General features: G+C 38.9%; 1 protein-coding gene across 1 annotated transcript; it reads right to left on the reverse strand.

The window, feature by feature from the left end:
* Positions 1 to 1,630: 1,630 nt before the first annotated feature.
* Positions 1,631 to 23,844, reverse strand: Mmut (methylmalonyl-CoA mutase). Its single transcript, XM_051204232.1, has 12 exons — positions 23,432 to 23,844; positions 22,038 to 22,405; positions 20,855 to 21,012; positions 18,594 to 18,765; positions 17,507 to 17,755; positions 14,134 to 14,245; positions 12,956 to 13,071; positions 9,672 to 9,787; positions 8,688 to 8,819; positions 6,609 to 6,756; positions 5,903 to 6,070; positions 1,631 to 1,923 (listed from the first exon to the last, which is right to left on the reverse strand). Exons 1-12 carry the CDS (start codon positions 23,808 to 23,810, stop codon positions 1,795 to 1,797), a joined length of 2,247 nt encoding a protein of 748 aa, XP_051060189.1. The 5' UTR covers positions 23,811 to 23,844; the 3' UTR covers positions 1,631 to 1,794.
* Positions 23,845 to 24,941: the final 1,097 nt, after the last annotated feature.

Raw genomic sequence — 24,941 nt, forward strand, 5'->3', positions numbered from 1 at the left:
CCCTCTAGGCAGCGTATTTTGAGGGTGCTTCATAACATCACTAAAACCTTCTGTTTGGATTCCAGCTCGCATCAGGAAGATAGAAGGTGGCAGATGCTGTCCTAATGTTTTTCTATTTTGCAATATGTGATGAGCATGGAATACTCTCTTGGTCACTGTTTAAAACCCAAAGGGCTTATTGGTAAACACAGGGGTTTTGATCCAAAGACAGGATTTAGACAGGAAATTTCCTTTGGGATTTTGTTTTAAATAAATGAATAGTAAATGTTGAAATACTGGCATTTTCTACATATAATAATGATAAATAATCTAGAGGAAAGCCAAGTTCACCACCAAGTTCATCATGTTTCTGGATACCGCAGGAAATATGCTCAAATAGTGAGGTTATTGGCTCTATTACTTTGGGGTTGGGAGTAAAAAACAGTCACTAAATGTAAAATCTGGTAGCCTTTGATGACTATTCTTCTCAAAATGATCCTCAAAGAGAAATGTCAGAAATTGTAAATATATAATACATAGTATATGTCATGTCATCAAGCACATAATGGAACACAACCCAGGAACAAAATATTTATTGAATATGTATTTCTTAAAAGAAAAAGTACAAGATGACACAATGAATATATGAATATATTGCTGATCTTGACCTTAAACTGCTCATCTTTGAAATTCTAACAATAATCATGATACCCTCCCAAGAGTCGTGTTCTGAAATTTAAACTGTATTATAATATAGTTTAATTCTACAGAAATCTATGATTATGCCCTCCAAACTCTGATTTATGATACAGAAATTTACAAAAGAACCCTCATTATTTACTTCACCTTCATTTAATGCCTTAAACTAACAAAGAATTATTCTCTTCCTTTACTGAATGAATTATTTAATAGCACACGACAAAGGTCCCTTGAACTATTTTTATTTTCATAACTTTAATAAGAAAACTTATACAAATCAGCATGTTTCTATATCTGAAAACATACTTAGATCACCAATCTAGAAGAATCCACATAACCATCAGCACTTCATTTAAGGAAGTGTTCACAAATATCTTCCTGAGTTTTGAGCCAGGCCTGACAGTAACGATATCACATTCTCATGTTGAGGAAGGAGAAACAGAACATTCCTGGAAGGCAGATCTGTCTTTGTCCCCTAGTCCACGATGCAGAGTATGATGTTATACCTTTATTGAAGCAATAGCAGATCTGAGGGTCATAACCGCAATCTATTTCCATACATAAATTCCCTCCACTCTTTCTTCTAAGATAAATGTTAATATTTTATTACTACTTTAACATAGGAACTTGAGTTTCCCAGTACTCAAATCAACACTAAATTGACAGAACGCATCAATCACATTTTTATACGTAGGGTTTAATTATTTGCTGAGCATGTTGGCACACGCCTTTAATAACGGCATTTGGATGGCAGAGGCAGGCAGATCTCTATGAGATTGAGAACAGCCTAGTAGACATAGTGAGTTTACAGAGTAGCCAGAGCTACATAGTGAGACCCTATCTCAAAAACCAAAAGTTTAATTATTTATAAGTAATTGTATTATTAGTTATTTCTAAGCAGTATACCATTTTCATTTTCAAAATAGTGTATCTAAGAAATACTCGGTATATATAATTTTTAGAGATTTTTATTTTTAAACTCAGACTTTAAATGTGTGTATTACCATGGATCAGGGTCTTTTGCTGCCAGCATTCCAAGGCAGGCACATTACAGGTGTTGGAATTACCTGAAGACATAGCTTTGCTCTTCTTTGGTCATCACTAAAGATCCAGATGTTACATAGATTGCTGCTTCTCTGCCAAACACTTCTCAATATCATCAAGCACTTGAACAGCGGCTTTCGGGACCCGGGTGCCAGGACCAAATATATTGGAAACACCAGCTTTGTACAGAAATTCATAGTCCTGTTGAACACATTTGCTTGATTAACAGAGACATGATTTCAACTTCAAAGACACATACTTTACACATATGTGCTTTCGTGAGTATGTACACCTTCTCCCTTCTCCTTCACCAATGCCAAAAGCTTTCTCAGTTGGCACACTGTTTACATGTGGAGATGAAACAAATACCTTTCTCCACTGGGACAGCTAATGATAACCAGCAACACTGTGCTCACACCCCAAGTCTACATCAGAACCCTGCCCAGTGCTGTCTGCGATGTGAAGCTATGTGGCCCTAACGAGGAAGGAACTGCACTTTAAAACCTAATTTTCCTCTCTTCTAAATCTTTAATGCTTATCATTCTCTGTGTTTTCTGAGTTCAAAAGTCTATTTATTTTCTCCTGGACATGTATCTGTCACTAGTGAACAGTGATACTTGGAATGTGGCCCCATGATAAACCGGGTTGTCTGTCTGTGAGGACTGGCTGTTCTATGCTGCTGCAGTCATTAGCTTATCTTAATGACAGCTAATGTTTCAATGTAAGGACTCCCAGGGCACAAGTACTACACAGGCTTTAGGCTGCATTAACAGCAGAACATATTTAGCTACAGTAGTAAATTTAGGATGTGCTGTGCGGCTTGACCCTTACCATACAGGACAGATGGTCTAGTCTGTGTTTAGTTGTTGCAACAGCAGTCTTTTTCTCCCATTTTCAAATGATCAAAACTAAACACTAAATTAAAAGTCAAACCAATGATCTGCCAAGTTCCCCTTCCTACCTTTGTACTATTCTTCCAATAATACTTTTTTTTTTTTTTTTTTGCAAGAGCATTTAACACACTGTTTCCTTCTTGCCTGAGTTTCTGAGAAAAGAGCTCATGTCTCATCATCTTTGTATCCCCAGCACTGGACCCATAAGCACTGAAAACACATCACTGTCTGAGAGAGCCCAGAGCAGGTGCTACATGTTTTAAGAGCCCATAAGAATGACCGAAGCATCTGTTGACAATCAGCTCCAATTTGAGAACAGGCTTATTGAGAGGCTGCCTTCTTTTCCTTCCCAATAACGCAGCATCCCCTGACAATATCCTTACAGCTGAGCTACGACCTGGAATGGGATGTTCAGCTGGCAGGTTGTAGGGTACTCTGAAATTCTGTAACTCAAAAGAAGGTCTGACTTACCTAATCTCACACTTTGAGCTTTATAAAATGTACCCTAGTGGGTGGGTTAAAAGTTTGCAATACCTGAATGTGGGCAAAGGGCACACAGGCGTTGTTTATGCTGTTTTTGTTTTTGCACCTTAGATATCAATTTAGAATTATCTCCAAACAAAAAGGTACTTCACGAGGTCTTCAGCACACCAGGTCAGGAAAATTAGGCTTTCCGATGGATGTAAGTAGGACCCTCAAGTTCAGTCCGCTAGCCTAAAGCACTTGAGAACACAGATGCAAAGACGGCAAGATCCTGGCTGAGTGGCAATGTAGTGAAGATGGGCACGCTTAATCAAACTGCAGAAACTGGAAATGCAACACTCTGTGTCTCACTTTCTAATTCAGTAACTAAGTGCCTTTGAGTTGAGTAAGAGCAGCGTTTCACATACACCCTGTACTGTAGTTTGATCAGTGTTGCCCAATGGCCCACACATTAAAGCATTGGATGCAGGCCTTTGCATGACTGCAAGGTGCTGAAGGCGGGGTCTAGCAGGAATCTTGGGTCACTAGCCCGAGAATTCCTCCTTCTTTATTGTTCATGTTGGACCCTGAGGTAAATAACTTTCTTTCTCCATGCTCTTCTTGTAGATCCCAAGGCAGCAGGAACAATAGACAATGGACTGAAATCTCCAAAACTGTGAGTAAAACCAGTGTTTTCACTTTGGAAGTTGGTAATCTTAGATATTTCCTACAGTCACAGAAAACTAATGAGGACCTATATGAGCTCTGACTATTTTCATTACCTAATAAAGGCTACCCATACTACACGGAAGTGCGTGAAAGCAGCCATGCTCGGTCTTAACCTTACAGTACAGTATAGGAAACAGTTAAAGATGTTCTCTGTGATTCTATCATGAAATGTAACTTGAAATATATTTCTTGAAAATACCAGTTTATTCACATGGCATAGTTAATTTTTTTCTTAACTCTTATTTAAATCCAACTACCTTCCACGAGTTAATTACTTTAATTACTATATTTTAATATCATGACCTAGAGCTTAGGCATTATAATTTCCATAACGGCAAGACACATAAATTATCTCATAGATTGGCATCCTTAGTGAATAATGGCCCTCATGTGCCTGTCACTGAAACAGGAGGGCTGCTTGTGATAAGGAGTTTGTGATAACTTAGCCAATGTACTGCAGCCCCCACATCGAGAAAATAAAAAATATCTAAATAAACCGGTCTTTCTTTTCCTAAAAATATATTATACTTACGAAAATAGGAAAAGTGTATTAATAAAAATGTTTTCAAGCTGACTACGTCATGTTAAAAACCTTACTGATGCAGGAAGAAAGCAATATGCAAGCCAGGCATGGCATCATAGCCAATCTCTCTGACTCATGCATATGTATGTTCTTATTTCTTCCTAATGTATAAATTCACCATGCTATTTTGTGAGCTGTTATAGGGGAATAAAGATTATTACACATCTAGATACAAATCATATTTTACTGATAGGTGTTGTAGTGGGGTCTCTGCAGCACCTAACTAAAACTTTTACTTTCCTATACACTCATAACCAAATTTTTCCTAATCTTAATTAAAAATGAAAAGTGGTCATCATTGGGAGCCAGGTAGGAAATAAGCCTTTTTTTACATCTTAAGTAATTTTTCTAAACCAACAACAATAACACAGGGTGGTGTCCTATCCCCTCAGTAATAATTAATCGACATTATCCATCTCTCCATTCCTAAGAGAACTCAAATTTTTGATTATCCACTTCCTTGCCCTAAGCTTAAAATACTCAGGGCATGCTGGTTCCATGTGCTATCAGTATGGCATTTTTCACTCCAGAAAAACTACTTGAGTCCAAATAATTTCGCCAGGTAAGTTATGCTATGCAAATAGCATAACGCTAGGGTAGAGCAACATTCAAGGATGGGGTTATGGAAGAAATGGAAGGATGACCCTAACAGACTCAAGCTACCCACACTAAAGCCACCGCACTGCTGTCCAAGGCTGGACAGACACACTGCAATGATATCCTCTTTCCGCCTCTATTGTGAAGTCCGCTGCTCTTATCCGAGTCTCTCTGCCACTGCTCACTGAATATGAAAATGGTAGTTTTCCCATACAAGTTTTATAAAGCGTTAAATTGAGTGCTATGTAATGAATCAAAATTCAACCTTAATAGAAATAACAGTGCCCACTGTCTGCAGAATCCACCTAGTGAAATCACCAGGATATAATTTGCCTCTACATCTAAAACTAATTCATCCTTAGAAATAAGCCTGCCTCTCTGTCTATCTATCTGTGCATGTATCCCCAGTTTCATAGCCTCCTACAAATCCATGGAAGGTAGTGTGTGTGTGTGTGTGTGTGTGTGTGTGTGTGTTGTTTTACATAGCCATTTGCTCTGAATTATTGACACCTTCCTTTAAGGAAGAAGCAAGGAGATTCCTGAGACTTTGGAAAAGAAACAAAATTCACATGTCTCGGACAGCAAGATTCACAAGGACCCCGCCACAAGGCTACAGGAGCAGTGAGGAGGAGAATGACCCACTGGCTGCGATGCGATCTTTCGGATACTCTAAGCTGCCTAAATCCTACAGACAGCTCCAGGGAGGCAGCCTTCTTAAGTCTTCACCAGTGTCAGGATGGGCTTCTTGGTGATGCATCAGCTTTTGAGTCACCCCCACCCCCACCCCCACCCGCCGGCTCTGTAAATTAACCCTCACCCACACTCCTGCTAGTAAAAATGCCAGTAAAAACGTATGTGTGTGTGTCTATATGTGTGCATGTATCTATGTGCAGAAAAGTATGAAGAAGGAAAATACCTGTGGTGGAATCACGCCTCCACACATGACAAGGATATCCGGCCGTCCCAGGGCAGAAAGTTCTTTGATGAGCTCAGGAATGAGGGTTTTGTGACCAGCAGCGAGCGTGCTGACGCCCACAGCATGCACATCGGCGTCCACAGCCTGCTGAGCCACTTCATGGGGAGTCTGGGCACACAGAAAGCAGAGACAGGGCTCTGGTTATCAGCAGGTACGGGTAAGCAAAGCACTGGAGTACTTAAGTCCCACAATTCTTACTGAATGTCACTTCCTGCTCCCTCATCGTAAGATTCCAAGTAGTAGCGAAGCGACTGATGCAATGAACACTAATCCTGTGTGTGCTCCTGGGACTGGAATTCACCCAATAAGTCTAAGTTAGAACAAAAAAAAAAAAAAAAAAAAAAAAATCTCCCCAAGAAATCTTCAAGGTAATCTTCCTAGACCACAAAATAGCAACCAACACTCAAAAAATACAATAATAAAATCTTTCCGGTAAACTTCATTTTCCAGAGTCTCATAACATTTCATTCTCAATGAACATTATTTTCGCAAAAGTCTGAGTTAATAAGAATGTTTTATTTTTTAATTATAAATTAAACGGATTGTACACATTGGAAAATGTAGAATGTGTTGGACGTTTTGAAAATGATTCCAAAGCCATCGTCTTAGCTATTAACATTTTTTTTTTTCTAACTGTGGCACACACCTGAAAGAGAGGGCCTATGTCCACATCAAAACCAAGATCAGCAAATCCTGTAGCAATGACCTTGGCTCCTCTGTCATGACCATCTTGTCCCATTTTTGCCACAAGAAGACGGGGTCTGCGACCTTCCCGTTCCATGAATTTGCTAACTCTGGGGACGTTTTAAAAGGCAAATAATAGTTAGATATTAACTATCCAAATGTAAGATACAAAACCCACAATTTACCCACATCAACTGTTTAAGAATGTCCACTTATATGCATCTCATTAATATCTGTGTCTAATGATGGGAATGCCACGAAAGCCTTGAATATGGTTATTTCTCTTTAGAGCCAAGTTTAAAAGCTGACACAGCCTGTGAGCCCACCGCCAAGAACAGATAAATTTCTAGATAACTATGACCTACTAAAATCAAATAAAAGGACAAACACCTGACCGATCTGTAACAGACACTGGAATCCAGGCAGAAATAGTCTCCCAAGAAAGAAAAGCTTTGGACCGGAGAGCTCACGGCAAACTTCTATCAGTCCTTCAGAGAAAAGCTAACACCAACATTCTTCAAACTGCTCCATAAAGCAGAATGGGAAGGAACATTCCCACCCTCATTCTGTGAACCCAGTATTACCCCATAACGTGGCCCACTGTAATGATACATAACCACAATACTTGTGTGTATAAAATGACGGAGCACAACGTCAATTTTTGTTTTTAAAAACGGTCCCTTCTCATGACTTTGCCACTGGCTATTTAACATTTAGTGTCAGTGTGTGCAAGTGTCAACACAGTTTTTAGTGCCAACACAAGCCGAAAACACCAATCATTCAGAAGTCGGTTTTACACCCAAGAAACAAATGACCTTGCAGCTTCATGTCAGGCAGTGGCAATCGTCCTCACTGTCAGTCAATGAAGACTGATTTTACATTTTGCACAGGTAGCAGCCAGGTGTTCATTTTTCAAATGGGAAAATGAACTTTGAGCTACTCAAGCAACTGAACCATGTGAAAAAAGTTACTGAAGTCTTCAGCAACATGATTGTAAGCTCTCCACCTGGAGGATATGAAGCAATTATCAGTATTCGTTAAAAAAAAAAAAAAACAAGTGTTTAAAATGAGAACCTTCTAATGGCGACTATGGTGCAATATAAAAATAGTATGCACTTTGCTAAATGAATACAGTTTTAGTATTTAATTTCATTCTCATTAGTTGGTATATACTATATTTCATTGAATTATATATAATTCATTATAGTCATAAATTATTAAATGGCCAAGACATCTTCAGAGAAACACATCAAGAGGTGGCTTTGTCAATGTGAAAATATATAAGCTTAGTGGTACTGCTTACTACACGTCTAGGCTCTATTGTGTGTGTGTGTGTGTGTGTGTGTGTGTGTGTGTGTGTGTGTGTGTGTGTTATAGCTTCCTGTTCCTACAGGTGTTGAAAAAGAAACACAGAATCAAATTGAATTCAGAAGGAAAAAATTCAATTAAATGCAGCAAGCAGAAACATGTAGGCTGCTTGCAGCCTGCATACTATGTGGTGGAACACCATTTCTACGAGGAGGAACACCAAAATAAAAATTGTAAGAACAGCAAATGAGTAACAGAATTGTTTATTATCATTAGCTATTATATACTGTACATGATGGTAATTGCTACACTCCTATATAACTAGCAGAGAACAAGTGTATAGCTGTATCACCATAAACACATGGCTGTGACCACGTCTACCTCACTAGGTACAATACCAATGTGAGACAGGAATTAGCATTATTATAATCTTATGGGATCCTCATTATGTATGCAATCTATGGTTGGTCAAAATATCAAAGTTTCAGATACACTGGCACAGGGACTGTGTATTTATAATTATAGTTGTGAATAATAAATTATACAACAACTATAAATTATAGGTTAATCATGTATTATGTATTATTGAATATTTATTAATTTTATAAGAATAACAGACTAGTAGAAAAGTCTATGTATTTCCCAAGTAGAAAGGATAGCAAGGCTCAAGGGAATGAACTGTATTAACATAAAAGATGAAACCAGAGCACACTAAAGCTCAAACAGTACCTACCTATTGATAGTATATGTTATCTCTTTACTTTCTCCAAACTCCTGCCGATATGCTCCACTCACCATACGATCATTAGCTTTATGCTCACCAAAAATCTTTTTCAAAGCATCTGTGATTTCTCCAACTGTACATCTACAATATTAAAAAGAGATGCCAGGGAGAGCATTAGCTAACAATAAACAGATAAATGTTCACCTCAATAATCAATACAATTTGAATATTTTGCTAATAAATAAAAATGGCTGTAAAAACTCAAGAATGTTTTTAAGATGTTTTGAGAGCATCCTTCCTGAGAATACTTAATATAAAAGTGATTCTTGGTGCCAGGCTGCATTGTAATCCCTTTATAACACCTGTCAACCAAATAAAGACTACGTAACCTAAAGTTACAAGTCAGTAAGTATCTGAAGGCAACTCAACAATATCCCATTTATCAATACAAACGGGCAGAGCGAAAGGAGCTCTGATGTTTTCTGATGAGAAATAAATCTTTCAGTGTGATCCAGCCAAGGAGAGCGGTGAACTCCAGAAAACCAGGAAGGAAACAGTGTGAACGAGGCCAAGACATCAACACAAAATAAGAGAGTAAAAACACCTTCACACACACACACTGTCTTGCCATTCCCTCCCCGGCCTTTTCACCCTACCCTGTATTTTCATCTTACAACACTAGACTTATCTAGCAACAAAGGAGAAAGGACTGGTGTTGGGTGTTGTTTATTCTTCTGGTTGCTTCCTGATTCAAAGGCAATGACACGACAATAACTTTTTTCTAACAATTATCAGATATTGACTTTCCCCTCTTCCCTCCAAAGACTGTGTCAAGGTTATACACACGGCCTTGATCATACAACTGAATAGTTTCATTATCCTCTGTTGGGCTCAAAGAATTTACAGAAGCAATGTTTTATTTGAGTGCCCTCGGAAAAGCTAAATTGGTCAAATGCTCATTATTTGGAAATCTCCAAACTCCCACGTGTTCACCTTGCACGGGCTGCATCCACAGCAAGAGCCAAGATATTGCCGTCCCCGGTGGCGGCACACTGGGTAAGCGCCTCGAGACACCGCTCAGCCAAAGCCTGGTCCCTGCTGGACTTGATCTTAGAGAGAAGAGAAGGGACAGCTTTATGAGAAAGGGCGATAAAATAGGTACTACAAGATTAAATAGGTACTACAAGATTAAACCCTGGCACAGACACTATTGACCAAGGTCTACAATCTTTACCTCAATAAAGGGGGTTAGCAATGGAATACGTAAGCTAAGAAGTATGTTCATTTTTAACTCACTCATTCAGATTTCTGTAAAATAACTCTGAGTTAGCACAAAGTCAACAAATCAGAAGCAAGCAGAGCGGTAACTTTCCAAATGGTCACCCTGGCTTTTCTGAAGGGACAGCACAATGAAAATGTGGGAATGCCAAGGAAGCCTCACACTGAACAGAGGGAAGGAGACCAGACCTGAGCTTAGCGGTGAGTTTAACTGTTCCAGACGTGTTCTTGAGATGACTGACAACATGCCTGCCATAAAACGTATTGCTATTCTTTTTATTTAAAAGGCATTCTAAAAAGAGCCCTCACTGGAGATAGAAAGAGACCAAGAAAGAAAGACAACAGAAAGTATAGGTGAAACCATGTCCCCTCGGGCCTAGCTCTAATGTGCTCTGTCGACACTCAAACAATCATCATTACTCAAGCCCAAGTCTCACAAGCAGGAAGAGTCCAAACTGTGACACTTCCCAGGATGCCACTGAGATTATATCACCTGTTAACAGGGATGGATGGAAAGTATGTATTATAGCAAGGGAAAACTCAATTCAAAATCCTCTTCAAAAAGAAAAAGCTTACTTCTTGCTATTTATATGGCTGCGTGTTTTGAACCTGAATTTTCCATCTAAGCAAAGTATGGTAGAGTATGGTGCTTTTGAGCTGTGATAGCTATGCGCAAGCAGTGTGATGGTGTAGAATTAATAATTGTGATAAGCCTTGTTATAGAATTGACATAGAGCAGAAAGCATCTAAGGGCATGGAGCACAGTTTATAAGAGTACTGTTTGTGGAAACTTATCTTCAAAACAAGTACACTCACATGATGCACAGAGCTAGACATTAGGGGAAATGCACCGTTTGCTTAGAGTTACAGTCAAAAACACTGGGAACACACTAGTGTTAGAATGAAGTGAATAGGCACAGGAAATCTACTCGTCCTGGGTTCATCTTCCAAATCTGACAGTCACTTCAGAAAATGCTGACTTCTCTCCAGCTTCCTGTCAGATTGAATTAATAAAAAGAATACGTTGACTCCTAACAGAATTAAATGAGAAAAATGTGTGTCTAACATGACTGCTGGCATAGCACAGACACTTGATACAACTTAATATCACAGAAGAAGCAGTAATAAAAAGGGTATAGAGTCATTCTTGCAGGAAATAAGAATGTCTGCAAGTAGGAGCTGTGCTTACAGCCAGAATGGCTTACCAAGTCAATCCTTAACATGTATTTTCAGCAAGTATAATCCAAAACCAGGGTTAGTCTTAAGTTCATGGAATTCTAAGCAATTCAGCTCCAGCAAAAGTTTGCATGGGCAAAACTTTTCAATTAGAATTGGCATTAATTAAGTAGCAATTACTGGCAGTTTTACTGTAGTTATGGTCATTGATTATATCAACAAATGAAACAATGTCTGTGCCCTCCTGCTAATTTATTTTATGCCTGAATTTTTAAGAAAAGAAAAAACACAGTAAGCAAATAAACAAGTAATATCTAATGTAACAGAAGAAATAACGTAGATTAGGTGGAAAGAACGACTGAGCAGTGGAGCTGGCAGGCATTGGGTAGGAATGACTATGAGCTTCTTAGGTAGGGTGATACTTGAGACCAGGCCTGGAAAGCATGTCTTCCCAGCATCACCAAAACACTAGTACTCCCTGAGTGAGTAGTTAGCTAGAATGACCTGGACAGCAGAGGACTAAAATTCAAAGAGTAAAAAATACGTGTTAAATTAAACAGGATGAGGGACTGAAGAAAAAAGTAATAGGAAATTCGTGTTGAGGTGATCAGCCTTGAGGCACAGGGGTGGTGGGTGTATTAACAGCCAAACACTGTTACAGCTAATTCTGAGGAAACCATGAGGAAATTGAAACTTTAACCCGGTACTCGAGCGAGCTTAGGAAAGCACAGCAGAAACATATTAAATTGATTATGGCTATAGTGAAAGTTAATTTTTCTACTGGAAGAAGGCTGATTTGTCCTCAGAGTCATTCTAGGTTTAAATGTTTTAAAGGCTACAACAGAGCTGAGTTTCTCTTGCCCCAAGTACGGTTTAGGGTAGTTTATGGTAAATGGGCTGTCCCAAGCCTTGACAGTATATAGTTAACAAGAAACTAAAGTACAAGAATGAAAGGCTTCCAGCTGCAGTAAATACTGAGACTCTATGTCTGCAGGGGACGAGCCTTGCTAAACAGAGCATTTCAGTGATAAAACGTGACACCTGATTTAGACTGAGTTTGAAAGTGGAAAAGAGATCATTAAATATCTGCAAAGAATTCTATACCATCTAACTAGAAAAAAAGCCTATTTAGTGTTTGTAGTATGTTTGAACTAAGAGAGAAAAAGGTGTAATCTTAACCTTTGAGCCATCTCTCCAACCCCTCCAAAAAAGTTTATTCTTAATTAGGGAAAGTAAATGAAGGAAAAAAATTGAGGAGTTTGTTTGCTTGTTTTCTTGTTGCCTCAGAAATAGTGATGACAAAAGCTACAGACTAGGAAACAAGACAGTTTCAGATGGTAGAATCTACGTGGCAACCGCAAATGTTTTGTCAAATTTCTTGTAATATTTCCTAAAGAAATTGAAATAAAACATTAGTATGTGCTCACCAAGATGAACAAAGAGCATACTCTAGCAAAATGCAAAAAGCTCCCCAAACACTGAGGCTTACAAAGTTGCAAGCAAAGACAGATAGTTTGAAAAATCAGAAAGCAAATGAGCCATGGTCTAGTAAGAAACATTACCATGAAAGCCCATGACTCAAACGCTGATCCTAAGCTACACTGTGTTTTTACTTTGTGACTTCAGCACTAAAGTATTAAGAGACCTGGACCAACTCGTGATTGTCCAATTATTTATTCCAAGCAAGTTTCCCAACGTCTAACCTTTTAAAACAATGAGAAGTAATATCTCTTATTCCAGATATTACAGAAGCTATGTGGAACAAGGTAAGAACTCAGAACCGAGAACCCAGGATGTACTTATCAAACAACAATCAACAATACCTTTGTAAGCTTTTCAATCTGCTTCTTACGCACTGAAGTATTGTCAATGGCCAGGACTTCCACAGAGTCCTCTTTCTCCAACTGATACTTATTTACTCCAACAATGACTTCAGAACCTATTGATCGCCCAAAGGGAAATAACAGGTGAATTTACTTGTAAATGCTCTGGTTATCACATGTTTTTATAAGAGGGTATTTTAAGTAGCATTCTGAACTCATAATAATTTGCAGCATAATGCAAAAACTCCATGGGAAAGTAGGAAGAAAAGTTACACACTTACATGATGGGTTCTCTGCAAGGACAGTCAGTTACCAGGACAGATTCAGAAAGCAAAGCAGTAGCAATGCCCAATAGCTTTCTAGTATTTCTAGAATTTTCTTACAGCCAGTTGTTAAATGAAATGACAGTTTAAAAATCTGTCAATGATAAATCAATATTATGAGCATACTTTCTCACATCTACAGGCAACTTGCCATTGCATCTCAGATTACACTCCTGACTTCCTTCACAGCACTTAGCATCACCAGCACTTACATAGTATCTTTACATGTCCAGTCCCTTTTTTACTGCCATGAAATCTCTATACTTAGAAAAGTTCAAGTCTGTCCTATTCACAACTACATGAGCAGCCACTGCAAGCAACTCAAACAGAGCATACCAAAAAAGCATCCCCAGTGACTCAGTGAATCCTTTCATGCTATCCTTAATTAATACTGCCATTGGCCACCACTCACGTATGCACATCTTTGTAAGAAGTACATATACGCTTGCCTGTGTGCTTGCAAGAATACAAAAGACACAAGATACAGACATGAAAATAAATTTGGACGGGTGGTGGTAGCACACGCCTTTAATCCCAGTACTCGAGAGGCAGAGGCAGGCGGATCTCTGTGAGTTTGAGTCTGCAAGAGCTAGTTCCAAGATAGGCTCCAAAGCCACAGAAAAACCCTGTCTCACAAAACAAAAGAACAAAATCTTCAAAAAAAAATTTTATATATATATATATATATATATATATATATATATATAATGTAGATATGAGAAATATTTTATCAAAGCCCTACTTTTACATTGTTATTTCATTTTAAGATGCATTTGTATCAGTTGTGCATGGTATGCACAGACGCTAACAGTCCTCCTTAATTGTGGAAATATACAAACTTTTCTCGTCTCTTACCAGAATCTATTCTAGCTTGTCTTCGGGCAGCACATTCTTCAATGCGAAGCTTAGGTATCCCTTCAGCTACAGCTTTGGCCATTCCACCCATTTCTTCAACTTCATTTATGAGCTAACAGAGAGAGAGAGAGAGAGAGAGAGAGAGAGAGAGAGAGAGAGAGAGAACAAAAGAAAAATGACAAATGGCTAGTAACCCTGAGAGATAAAGCATTCACCCTAGGCTTTTATTTTAAATATCCCCTAACACCATGCAAATTATGTAATTAATTAAGCACAGGGAAATGCTTAAAGCTATCTAAAAAGACAAAAGAAAAGTCTAAAGTATAGTCTGGAAAGACCTGAAATTTCTCAGTCATGCCTCTAGCCTTTATTTTTTACATGAACAAGGTTTCCAAGGTTTATGCCTCTTTAAGAAAAATACATGTCAACATGTAATTCTACTTTTAATCTGAAAAACAACAGGTGATATCATACGTGTGTATGTGTGTATATGTGATGGAGGGGAATCATCAAAAACCCAGTATGATATCGAATAAAGTAGGCATATGAGACATGCATCAACACAAAAGTCAGAAGAGATCTTGATGCTTTCAGAAAGAAAGACCCGGAATAAAATAGCTTCAATTTTCTGATCACAACTAGTAGAGGCAAGAGTGAAAAGTTGGAATGAAAAGCAGACTAGTATTAACAAAGCTCATCACAGAATCATGAACAGAAACAATGTTAAACCAAGTCTGCCGTGGCTCCCTAAAGGGTTTGTGAACTTGACTGGGCACGCGGGAGATGAAGAAAGACAGACAGAAGTTAACATAAGCAAAGCTGGGATGGGGTGGACCCTAGCTCTCAGGTGGGCAGAAATGCACCAGCCAAGAGTAATAGCCAGGAAACTCCGTGCTTTTTACACACAGCCCAGGAGAAGGGGTTTGCTAGTCTCCATGTGGAGTCTCTCTAATGCGGCAGCCTCAAGCTGCAGCCCTCCAGAAGGGGCAACTGCACTTGCTGGTCTTGCATACACAGTCAGCATCCGCCTATGGACCAGCAGAAGGCTCTGTCAACTCTCTGGTCTGAGGCACTGAGGTCCTTGACATGGCTGTGCTCAGGATTTCATCCACTCCTTACACATTCACTTCCTCTGCTTCCCATGCTAGTCAAGGATAAGAACACAATGGAGAAACTCCCAAATGCATAAAGTTCCCAGGAAGCTTCTGTGAGAAGTGGATCAAGATTAACAGAAAGATGCACAACTGGTCAGTACTTAGGGACTAAGAAACTGTGGAATGCTAGACACCAAATGGGACATCTGTTGCTCTGTTGTTTTAATGTTGTTCCTTTGTTACAGTTGTAAGTTGTAGGATAAAGTTGGAGAAAGGTGGAGAAGGGTGTGAGGTGATGTCCCACGTGGGGTCCCAAGGTTAGGGGCCAAGTGGGAGAGCATAGCAGGTTCCACAACAGACAAGGATGACAGAGGTGGAGGAAATGACACACCAGGCAGACAGAGCTTAAGTGAGAAGTTTATTTAGAAGGGGGGATGAGGGAGAAGGGAAGAGAGACATAGAGACACCAGGAACAGAAGAGAAGAGAAGAGAGGAGGGGAGAGGAGGGGAGGGGAGAGGAGGGGGGAGGGAGAGGAGGAGAGGGGAGAGGAGGGGGAGGGGAGAGGAGGGGAGGGGGAGAGGAGGGAGGGGAGGGGAGGGGAGGGGAGGGGAGAGGAGGGGAGGGGGAGAGGAGGAGAGGGGAGAGGAGGAGAGGGGAGAGGAGGAGAGGGGAGAGGAGGGGAGGGGAGAGGAGGAGAGGGGAGAGGAGGGGAGGGGAGAGGAGGGGAGGGGAGAGGAGGGGAGGGGAGAGGAGGGGAGGGGAGAGGAGGAGAGGGGAGAGGAGGGGAGGGGAGAGGAGGAGAGGGGAGAGGAGGGGAGAAAAGGGAAAGTGAGAAGAGCCAGAAAGACAGCAAGGGGAGAGAGCATAGAGCAAAAGAGAGTATAAGTGGGCAGGAGTCTGACTTTTAAAGGGTCCTTTACACCTGCCTGCACACTAGTACTCATGGAACCCTGGGCTGACCAGAGTACTGCCTGAGTGCATTCTGCCAGGTGACAGAGGCAGGCCAGGATAATGCCTGAATCCTTACAACATCCACAACCCATCCTTTCCTCAGAGGCTCAAGTGATCACTGTGGAAGAGGGGATGGAAAGATTCTAAGAAGTGGAGAAAGTAGATAGCTACAAACAGTTATTCCGGGCATGACCATCGAATTGTATACATGGACTCACAGTGGCTGTCTGGGACTGCATGCAAAGACTTGCACAAGATTAAGGCAGTCAAAATTTCAGTATGGATGGGGAGGGAGTTCGAGGCTCCCTCTGGCAACTGGTATATACAAGGAGAGGGAGAGAACCCAGGAAGGAGGGTTCTGACTGTAGATGCTCTTGCATGCATGCAGAGAAGCAGCACAAAGGGACGTAGTGTGCATTTCTTTCTTTTTTAAGAGAAAGCACATGAAGTTAGGAGGGAAAAGTGGATGAAGAATTCGAGCAGAAATAGCAGGTGGACTTGATCCAAATACATTACACGTCTGTGTGACTATTAAATCATTTTTTAAAAAGGAGGGCTTCAAAATAACAGGCATGAGGTTCGGGTTTTATGTTCCATAAAGGTCAGTAGACCGAGAGAGAAGCCAGTTCAAAGCAAGGAAGAACCCGAGAGTATGACGGGAAGGGAGGAACTGAGCTATCACTATATTGGAGGAAGGGGAAAGAAGAAGTGGTATTTAGCTGAAATACTAACAAGCAGAAAAGCAGAAGGCAGTGTCTAAAGCATGTGTCTAATGCCTAAAGCCAACACAACCAGAAGAAACAGTGCATGTATATATGACATAAAATACACAGATAAAAAGAAAAACTGTGCAGCTTACGCCAGTAAACAGAAAAATAAGAACTGAAATACAGTAGAGGACTACCTCCCTCCATGTGTGTATATGCCTGTGTATATGTGTATTGTGTCTCCGTGTCTGTGCACGTCTGTATATGTTTGTCTGTTTGTCAATGTGTGTCCATCTATGTTTGTGTATATTGTCCGTCTGTGTATGCGTCGATATGTCTATATGTATCTGCCTGTGTCTATGTGTGTGTGTGTGTTTGTCTGTGTCTGTGCATCTATGTAAGTATATGTACTTTTCATAGTAGCTATCTTTTAATACTGCATAAAGTATAATCATAGAAACAGAAATATACTTTTAAAAATGTTTTAGTTGTGAAAACTATAAAGTCAAGGTACATTTTGCTTCTTCATGTACATTTTATAATTTTGGTTTAAGTCTAAAAATAATGATTTATAGGTCAAAAAATGTATAAAGAGCAAAATTGAAAGAGGAGAAACTGACCTTGAGAGCGGCTTCATAAACATCATTTGTGAGGGATTCCATCATGTATGATCCTCCCCAAGGATCAGCCACTTTGGGGATCCCAGATTCTTCCTGAATGATGATTTGTGTGTTTCGGGCAATTCGAGCACTTTTCACCGTAGGCAAACCCAGAGCTTCATCAAAAGAATTTGTATGCAATGACTGTGTCCCTCCAAACACAGCTGCCATGGCTTCGATCGTAGTGCGGACAATGTTATTATAGGGGTCCTAAAACATTTCCCAAAAATAAAAACAAAACAAGAAAAAAGCTCACAGTCATCAGAGCTATAAGAGACATCCTAGCTAAGCAACAACTATATAACCTACACCAATGTCCAAAGCAGTTTGGGGATGGATTGAACATCAGACATCAGAGTATCAAATAAACTCACACAAATTAGGGAGCAAGCTAGAAAAGGATTAGGAGCCAAGGTGTGTAGTCCAGGTTTAGACATAAAAACATTGTCTCATATATTCCTCTAAAATATCAAACAATTTTACATTGTTGAAATACTGTTCCATAAGCATATTATGAAGTATAATTTTTATTAGATTACAGGAATCTTTTTTCATAATTTATATCTCCTAATTCATTTGCACATCTCAGAGTATCTCCTACAATGGATGTATACTGAGTAGGCACTTAATAAATGACTAATTAAACTGATTAAGTGTAAATTCTTAGGTAGGAAATAGGATTCTATTTCATTGTATTCCTAACAGTGATGTTGGCCAGTCTATAGATTTCCATTTTAATTGTAGAAATCAGTATATTAGAATTAGATTATAAAAGTTCCTTCCAAGCTCAGAATCCCTCCTTCTGGAGTCATAAAGAACATATTGGTTGTCATTCCACATTAACAAGCCAAGGTAGGAAAGATTTTAGAGTTAACCACTAGAGGGAGCTAACTCTATTCCATATGTATAAACTTGAACCCTAAGAGTGCATTATTTGACTTTCAGATACTAGCAAACGGGCTGTACCTGTTGCCTGAAAAAAAAAAAAAAAAAAAAAAAAAAAGTTCGTTTCTTAATTCAAGATCTCTATTTTCAGGCAGATACAAACCTGCTCGGTAAGCGACCACCCTGATGTCTGGCAATGTGCTCGCAGAAGAAGAGATTTGGAATTTTTAGGCTGGAACATTTTTTCTATTAAGTTAGCCCAAAGTCTTCTCCCAGCTCGCATCTTCGCTATCTCCATGTAGAAGTTCATCCCAATTCCCCAAAAGAAAGACAACCTAAGATGGTAAAGTCCAGAACTAGATGAAACTTAAAAAATGCAAACAAGAAAATAAAAATAATTGTATCACACATTAGAAAAACCCATGTTTGGATATGAATATCAAACAGTTAATTCGGATTAAAAGCAAAGCACGGGTATCTAATTAACTGACTCTAACATAGAAACATCTGTGGATGTTTGCTTCTGGGGAAGAATTATTCTCTTCACCAGTGATTTTCTTGCCGAAAGACTTTCCTCTTTTGTGCTAAGACAGATTCTTGGGCAGGGGATGTGGCTTAGTGGTAGAACATTTACCCAACACACACTAGACCCTGGGTCCCAACCCCAGTAGCACAGAATCAAACTTTTATTTCCTCAGTGCTAGGACTGAACCTAGGTCTTTAACTTGTTAGGCAAATGTTTCCATCTTTCGGGCTACATATCCAGTTCAAGATCCAATTCGTTACAAAAAAGCCTAGGAATAGCAACTTTGTAACTCGGGGGTTGTAACTGAAACAAAAGAAACAAGCTTGCTTTGTTTGTGTAGCTTGGGGTTGCTTTTTTGTCTGCTGTAGGAAAAGGATAGAGCATTCAGTTTGGTCACTTCTCCTCCAATTTGCCCCTAGCCTCACTATTCCCTGATTTACAGATTTACAATACCTGTTCGCCTCTAGAGGCCAGGTTGTAAAATCTCATGTAAAACAAATGAGCTCTAAGAGACTGAAGCTTAGTAAAACTCAATGGACTCCAGCACTGAGGTCTTAGGGTCTTTGCTCATCCTTAAAATCTGCTGCGGACTATGAAGAATTTTCCTTTATTTCAATGCAATTATCTAAATTTTGGCCATCAGTTCACATAAAATAATAAACATGTAACAGATATCTTAGGAAGAGTTCTATTTCTCTATCATAAGTACTTAGAATAAAAGAAACATATATTTTTTACTTTAAAATATTTTTATTAGAAGGGTGCCCATTTTCTGTGTGTTCACATGTGCGGGTGGAAGCACATTTGAGGTGTGTTTCTTAGATGCCATCTATCTTGTTTCCCTTGTTTATTTTGAGACAGGGTCTGTCACTGGTAAAGAATGAGCTGAGATAGCTGGCCAGTGAACTCCAGGAAGCCATCTGCCTCTGCCTCCTCAGAGCTGGGATTGCAAGCATCTCTGTAGCTTTGATGCATGGGCTGTAGGGATTAAACTCAGATCCTCAGCATGGAATTAATTACCAACTGAGTCATTTTCCCAGTCCTGTTCTACATTTCTGCAAATGTGCGGCTTAAATGAAGACAGCTAAAACGGTTTATATGTCCAATCTACTTCAATATGACACACCATGTAGCTTTATATAAACTCTAGGGGAACTAAGAATGTAAAAGAACAAAGGTTTAAAGTGCCCAGGAACGGTGTAGATCCTGACAATCTATGTAATCCCCAGGAGGCACTGAACCACATTTTGGGAGCTGCTGTGATAAGGAGCATACAATATCTGAGAACAATGTCTTTGAATAAATGTTCAAAACACTAGCCATGTTTTGAACATTTGATTTGCCAGCACACAGGTGAGTCTCCCTTCAGTGACAAGCTCACCAAGGCATTACTGATCTGAATGAAACATGAGTTGATTTCTGACCACTTTAAATATTTCATAAATGTCACTTGAAATGCTTCCATATTTTCCATACAACTTTTTTAACAACTCATTTTGAGACAATATAGTTTATGGTATTGTGCATCCCCAAACATTTATATATGTATTATAGGAAAAAAGGGATAGGTGATTTCCATATTTTCAAATGGAAAAAAAATGTAACTTGATCTCAGATATTTTAATATAAGCTCCATGCATTTGTTAGCTGTGTTGCATAAATCCCTAGAAAGATAGCATTCTTCCAATTTACAAAGTATGGTCAACTTAAGTTCTAGTTTTTGCTATTGATAATATTAGCTTATTTTTTTCTCACTTAAACAAAATATAAGATAATCTAAATATATCATGGCATTTATCCCAACAAATTTATTTCATCAGTATATCTTGCTATATGGGTAGAAAATGGTTTGAATCATGTGCTGCTGTAGAAAAGATATCTAAGTTTAATCTACTGACCTTGGTGCAAATTCATCAATTGTGAGTCCGGCCTGCAGTCCAGTTCTGCAGTACTCCAACCCATCTGCAATGGTATAGGCCAGTTCTAGAATGGCATCAGCTCCTGCTTCCTGCATATGGTACCCACTAATCGAAATGGAATTAAATTTTGGCATGTGCTATATAAAATAATAAAATATAACAATGAATAAAATATAAAAAGGCTCTACTAAACTTATAAAAGCAAATATCATCTATAAATGCTGTTAAATTTCAGATTACTTGGTAGTTTATAATCTTAGCTGAAATAAACTAGCAGTTGTTAGATTAAATTCCCTCTCAAATTTAAGTGATTGGTACATGGTACATCTTCAAGACATTATGTGTGTTTTTCTACTAGAAAACAGTGGCACTGGTTATCCTTTAGGCTAGCTAAGACTTCACAAAGGCCTTATGATTTGCCTGATATTTTGATAAGTTTTATATGACTTACACTATTTTCTTATTTGCATGAATGTATCCAAAATGAACACATACACAGTAAGCAAAACTGATTTTGAGCCTTTGTGTTATATTTGGAGCAAAATAGGATAAACAGCATAGCTTAAAAATATCAAAGGCTGGAGCTGGAAAGATGGCTTCAGTGACTAAGGGCACTGGCTGTTCTTCCAGAGGACCTGGGTTCCAGTTCCAACACCCACAGGGCAGCTCACATCAGTCTGTGGCTCTAGTTCCAGGGGATCTGGCACCCTTATATAGCCATATATGCAGGCAAAATAACAATGCATATGAAATAAAATCACTTTTAAAAGGTTGGCTTTATCCTGGTTTTGTTTTATGTTTGTTTGTTTGTTTTTGGTTTTTTTAATCAAAGATTTCAGTTTAATTGACTGATAGTTAATGCTAAGCATATTCCAGGTTCTTTCTACCATGACCACTAAGAAAACAACATACCATCATTTCTGCACATTTCATGTTAGGTCAAGCACCTGATTGAATATATCCTGCAGAATCAAAGAGTTACCATACTATTTGAGTCAACTAAACAAAATGTGTTTATTAAAAACAATGAAAACATGGGCTTTGATGTCAGAGAGAGGCCTCAAATTTTTACCATGACATTTAACCAATGGTAAGTTTATCAACTTTGCTATTCTTTGGTTTCCTACAAATGACTACAGCAAGCCGCAGAAAGAAAGCATACCTGTGCTGTATACTGGAAAATGTCAGCGATAATTTTCATGGATGGTTCTGGTGGGAAAATGTAAGTATTTCTGACCATGAATTCTTTTAGGATATCGTTCTGAATTGTGCCTGTGAGCTTCTCTTGCGGTACGCCTTGCTCTTCCCCAGTTACTATAAACGTTGCCAGGATTGGGATAACTGCTCCGTTCATGGTCATGGAAACGGACATTTTTTCTAAAGGAATGCCATCAAATAGGATTTTGGTGTCTTCTACAGTGTCAATAGCAACTCCAGCCATTCCAACATCTCCACGAACTCGGGGGTTATCTGAGTCGTAACCACGATGTGTTGCCAGGTCAAAGGCAACGGACAATCCCTGCTGACCAGCTAAGTACATAAGGAAAATAAAAAACAAACAAACAAACCCACAGGTACATTAGAGTCTCAAAGTGAGGTGCCTGGAAGCAGATGTACCTCAAGCCCATGGTGATCATGGGAAACAAATGCTTGGCATTCTAAGTGTTAGGTGTTCCCAGGACACTAAAACACACAAACTGGACTACTAGATATATAAGAAATAACAGGAGCAATAGAGTCACTTATCTCACACCCGCACAAGGATTTGTTGCTTAATCTCATACATCAAATATTTTTTGTGGTTATTTTTACTGTTTTATTCAGATGTTTTCAAAACTCATGAAAACATCTAGCTGATCACATATACTTAATACGACTTAACATATATATGCTTCTTTACTTTTTTTTTATTCTTTACTATAGTCATAGCATAATGTCATAGCCATCCAAATATTGCTGAAATAGAATTTTAGATTTTATTCTCATAACCCCCCAAAACTGTTAATGGAACTAGGAATGAAATCCAAGGCCACAGTAGGCAAGAGTACTATCACTCAGCTAAATACACAGTCCCTATGAAAACTTGTCAGCTAAATAAAGTATAAATATCAATCCAACCCCTCCGCAAGCAACATAAACCTAGGAATTCTAAAGTTAAACATTCAAACAGTAAAAAGGAAATCAGACATAATTTTCTAATGAAGGATAGATTTCACTGTATATATGATTAGCACCTACTATGGTGTTTGGCATCATATAAGCCCCCCCCCCCCATTCTTATCTCAACAAAACTAAAAGCTTTCCAAAGATAGGCCCCACCTCCCTGTCCTTTGTGCATCTCCATCTTATTTCTATTCTCCAGTGTGGGTAAAAGCGTGGTTTATCTCCAAGAATTTTACACGTTTTAATTTTTGCCTCATATCTTTTTTGAGCACAGAAGTTGAAAAGCACCCATTTGTTCCACAGCAAATTTAGGTGCAAAATGAATGTCACAGGTACAGAAATGAATCAATATCTCTTATGTCATAAGTACCATGTGTCCCATTGAAGTCTTACCCTTAATGTTGTCCTTATAGAATTTATTGCTTTCTTCTACAGTACTAAAGCCTGCATACTGACGGATGGTCCAGGGCCTATAGGTATACATGGTGGGATACGGTCCACGTGTGAAGGGTTTCACTCCTGGAAGTTCTTCAGATAAGTCCATAGTGTCTGCCCTGGAATATAAGGGCTTTATAGCAATCCCTTCTAGGGTGTGCCATATTAGGTCCTCTGGGTTTTTGCCTTTCAGCTGCTTTTTGGCCAGTGCAGCCCATTCTGGGTGAAGGGGTTGCTGCTGATGTAGGAGCCGTTTCCATCTGGAGGCTGATGTATCTTTCAGCTGCTTCAGGTAATGGGGTGACAACAAAAAAAGCTGATTCTTAGCTCTCAACATGGTGAAGGATGGATACTCCCAAAAGCAAATGAGAACTAACCTAGAAAATTTGAGAAAAAACAATATACATACATTTAGAAGTGTGAAGGATATCGGGAGCTTCCCGTGAGTAGGGAAAAAGATGGGATATTGGTCCTGTTTCTTTCCTTTTCTGATTTGTACCTATTATATACACCCTTACCCTTGTTCTTCATAATTACTATTGTTTTATATACAGTCTTCTCGCTCCACAGCCTCTTAGCTGGTCTCATTGACCAGTCTTAGTCCCCTCCAACCTATTCAACACTTATAAAATGCAAATCTGACTATATCATACTCCCCAAAATTTTTTTCAAAGGTTGCATCACAAGGCAGATGTAGCATAGAATTTCAATTAATTTTCATTCCAAGCCTCTTTACAGATCTTTTAGTTTATGGTAGAGACTGCATCGGTGTGTAGAGAAAAATGCAGTAAATAGGACCAGCAGGCATCCAATTTATCCATGAAGTGGTCTCTATGCATCTATCAAACTTAGTTCTGCCTTTGTCATCTATACATTGTATATACTAGAAGTACGAGAATACTCAGTTTATTGCATATGACAAATAGTTACCCACACAGAAAAGCAGCAAACTGCCTCAATTACTTGATACTGTTAATAATATACTTGTCTCATTGGGTGCTTTACACTAACTGGGCAAAATGAGTTTAAAATTCTAGTTTTCAGGCTGGAGTTGGTTAAGAGCATTTCTTGCTCTTGCAAAGGATTCCTGGGTTCTATTCCCAGACACACATGGAGACTCACCACCTCCTTGGACACCAAGCACAAATGGGTGCACAGATGTACATGCAGACAAAACACTCATATACATAACTAGGAAAAATACTTCTAATAATAATTTTTTTAGAAAGTCTATTTTTCACAATTACTTCTGAACTATCAAGTTATTAAAACCTTGGAGAATGTCAAATAGTTATTATAGATCATAAAAAAGAAACAAAACCACTGATGGAAGTATTAAGTGATTTAACTACAATGTAAATTTCCAATACATAAAAGGTCTAAAAATGTTACCCTTTTAAAATGAGTAACATTCATTCTGGGATAACTTCCATAATGAAAGATAAAACAGACATTTGTCTGCTGTTTT

This window comes from Phodopus roborovskii, unplaced genomic scaffold (genome assembly GCF_943737965.1).
Source record: "Phodopus roborovskii unplaced genomic scaffold, PHOROB, whole genome shotgun sequence".
NCBI lineage: Eukaryota > Metazoa > Chordata > Mammalia > Rodentia > Cricetidae > Phodopus > Phodopus roborovskii.

Bases quoted from the DNA above. Each gene is read 5' to 3' on its own strand.
- Mmut (XM_051204232.1), bottom strand. From the start codon at position 23,810: ATGTTGAGAGCTAAGAATCAGCTTTTTTTGTTGTCACCCCATTACCTG. The intron at 21,013-22,037 runs GTATGCTTTCTT...TATTTTATATAG, and splicing joins TTTTCCAGTATACAGCACAG to CACATGCCAAAATTTAATTC. The intron at 1,924-5,902 runs GTATTTTCCTTC...TGTGTTCAACAG, and splicing joins GAGGCGTGATTCCACCACAG to GACTATGAATTTCTGTACAA.